We start from the raw sequence: 2,177 nt of genomic DNA, 5'->3' as shown, positions 1-2,177 counted from the left end.
TGCATCAAGAATTTTGATATGGTATAAAAATCCTATTTAAAGCTATATATATATATATATATATATATATGCCTTTGATATAATTGCAGTAATTGCATTTATGTAATTAAGTTTGATTTTATATTCCTAGCAAAATCATTGTGAATATATCCTAAATATTATAATATAATTAAATAAGTCTCTAATAAAAAAAACAAAACAAAACAAAACATTGCCTTAAATAAGTCCATTTAAGGCAAGTCAGCCTTATGTATATTCTGTTTAAATAGGAAGAAAATGTCCAAAACTGTTTGTCAAACTTATTTCTTAAGAATATTTTTCAAATTAGCAGTAAACCTGATAATAATGGTATCATAGCAGTTGTAATATTAATCAGCACAATTTCTTCCATACATTATTCTGTCCCTGGTATCACACAGCCCTAGTCATAACTAAGAGAGGATTTTGAGGATTCCTCAATATTATATAATATTATGTTTTGTATTCCCCGTTTGTCTCTAGGCTGCCAAATTGTTGTATGAATCAAGGGACCAGTGAAATGACACAGTGCTGGAGACAGAGAGGGATGGACAGAACAAAACGGAGGAGAGAGAAAGAGATCAAAACCAAGTATTATGTGTTATTCAGTCTTACATGTACTCTAAGATGCTTGTATGATTTCTATTCAATCTTTTGCTTCTACTCCCTGTCGAGACAGACTAGATTTACTTACAACCTCTCTGTCTGTGCCAAGGAGAGGACCAAGTTTTCCGACGAATCTCGTGCAATATGAACATGTATGATAATATATAAACACCATTTAACAGATGCTTTAAGTGTAGTCTCACGTATCAAAGTTTTGTAAACAAAATATATTTTGTCAGATATTCTTATTTTAACACAAAATGTTGTGTATCTACTTTTTACTGCCCAAGTATTTACAATATGTAGTGTTTTTTTCCCTTTCTTAACATATTTGAAACACTTTTGGAATTGTTTTTCCTACACTACAGAATGATGTTTCAGGTCTTCATTTGTTAGTAACGTGTTTGCGTCTGCAAAGCAAGATTTCCCTTTTTTTTTTAGAAAACTGAAATTAGAGCAGCCAGATTGCCTGGACTCATATTAAACTTTGTTCTAGGTCATCGGGTTTTGTTTGCTAATTTTCAATTTTCAGTGTACACCAAATAAACATCTTCAGTCCACGACTGACCATTTTTTGTCTGTGCTAATTTGCTTAGTTTTTAATTCAAGTTTAGTACTCTGCTAAAAGTACATTAAAAAATGATCTTGTTTAGTACAGTACTCATGCATTCTTGAAATCTCAGATGACTAGACATTAACATTTTGTATAAATATTCATCTGTTGCATACATATTTTTTGTGTGTGAAAAATGACACATTTAATTTTTGTTTGTGATGCAGAAACATCCTGTTTGCGACAGATGGCAGGTTTCATTCTTCCTTCTCACAGGGCTGCAGAGAAATCATCTCTGTTCTCATGATGGACTGCTGCTGCCCTCTTATGTCTTGTACACAATAGACCAGAAACTGAAGCTTACAAAAACAAGAACACTTACCATATTACCACAAACTCCTTGAACTTTCATGCTTTTCCATGTTTATACTTTAAAGATGAAGAGTACAATTTTTAACCACCTAGCAACAACTTACATACAGCAATGGCACAGTGACAGAAATTACACCGAAATTCATCTTTAAGTGTCTTATTACCAAATATACATATTTATTCATTATTATGCATTTAATGAATAAATAAATGCAAAGTATGATTTATTTCTTTAGGTGTAAAGGTGTGGATAATGACTAAGGTTTTTAATGTTTCCTATGCAGATTTTTATTTATTTATTTTTGTCTACGAATGTATTTATTTAATAAATTGAATGGAAAATGTCACTGCTCTTCTGTCTCGAGAATAACGCTTCCCACTTATTGAAGATCAGAAATATAAACCAGTAGATCAGAAAATAACCTGGTATGAGCACTATCCTGAAATGTTCCACATCCAACGTAGAAACTGAAAACACACATAGAAGGTAAATAAATTTAAAAAATGTGATGAATCGCTAGCTGTGACAACTCTCGACACTTCAAGTATAAGTTACCTGTGACAAGAAGTGAGAGAGGCTCACTCTCAGATAAGATTTTTTACTATTGTGCTTTGTCCAATACTTACA

General features: G+C 31.7%; 1 protein-coding gene across 3 annotated transcripts in view; it reads left to right on the top strand.

The window, feature by feature from the left end:
• The window catches only part of LOC107679201 (zinc finger FYVE domain-containing protein 21), a 13,556-nt gene extending 11,750 nt beyond the window's left edge, over positions 1–1,806 (top strand). For 2 of the 3 annotated variants that reach the window (XM_016474720.1, XM_016474721.1), the window contains one exon: positions 502–1,154. In XM_016474720.1, the coding sequence (XP_016330206.1) occupies positions 502–537 (36 nt within the window). In that variant the 3' untranslated portion in view covers positions 538–1,154. Of the gene's footprint in view, positions 1–501; positions 1,155–1,404 lie in introns of those variants that run through there. The other variant, XR_001633018.1, reaches the window with a different exon arrangement.
• The last annotated feature ends 371 nt before the right edge of the window (positions 1,807–2,177 follow it).

This window comes from Sinocyclocheilus anshuiensis, unplaced genomic scaffold (genome assembly GCF_001515605.1).
Source record: "Sinocyclocheilus anshuiensis isolate Anshui unplaced genomic scaffold, SAMN03320099.WGS_v1.1 scaffold300, whole genome shotgun sequence".
Taxonomy (NCBI): Eukaryota; Metazoa; Chordata; class Actinopteri; order Cypriniformes; family Cyprinidae; genus Sinocyclocheilus; species Sinocyclocheilus anshuiensis.
Note: the sequence above shows the minus strand (reverse complement) of the source record. Positions and strands in the feature narration are given on the sequence as shown.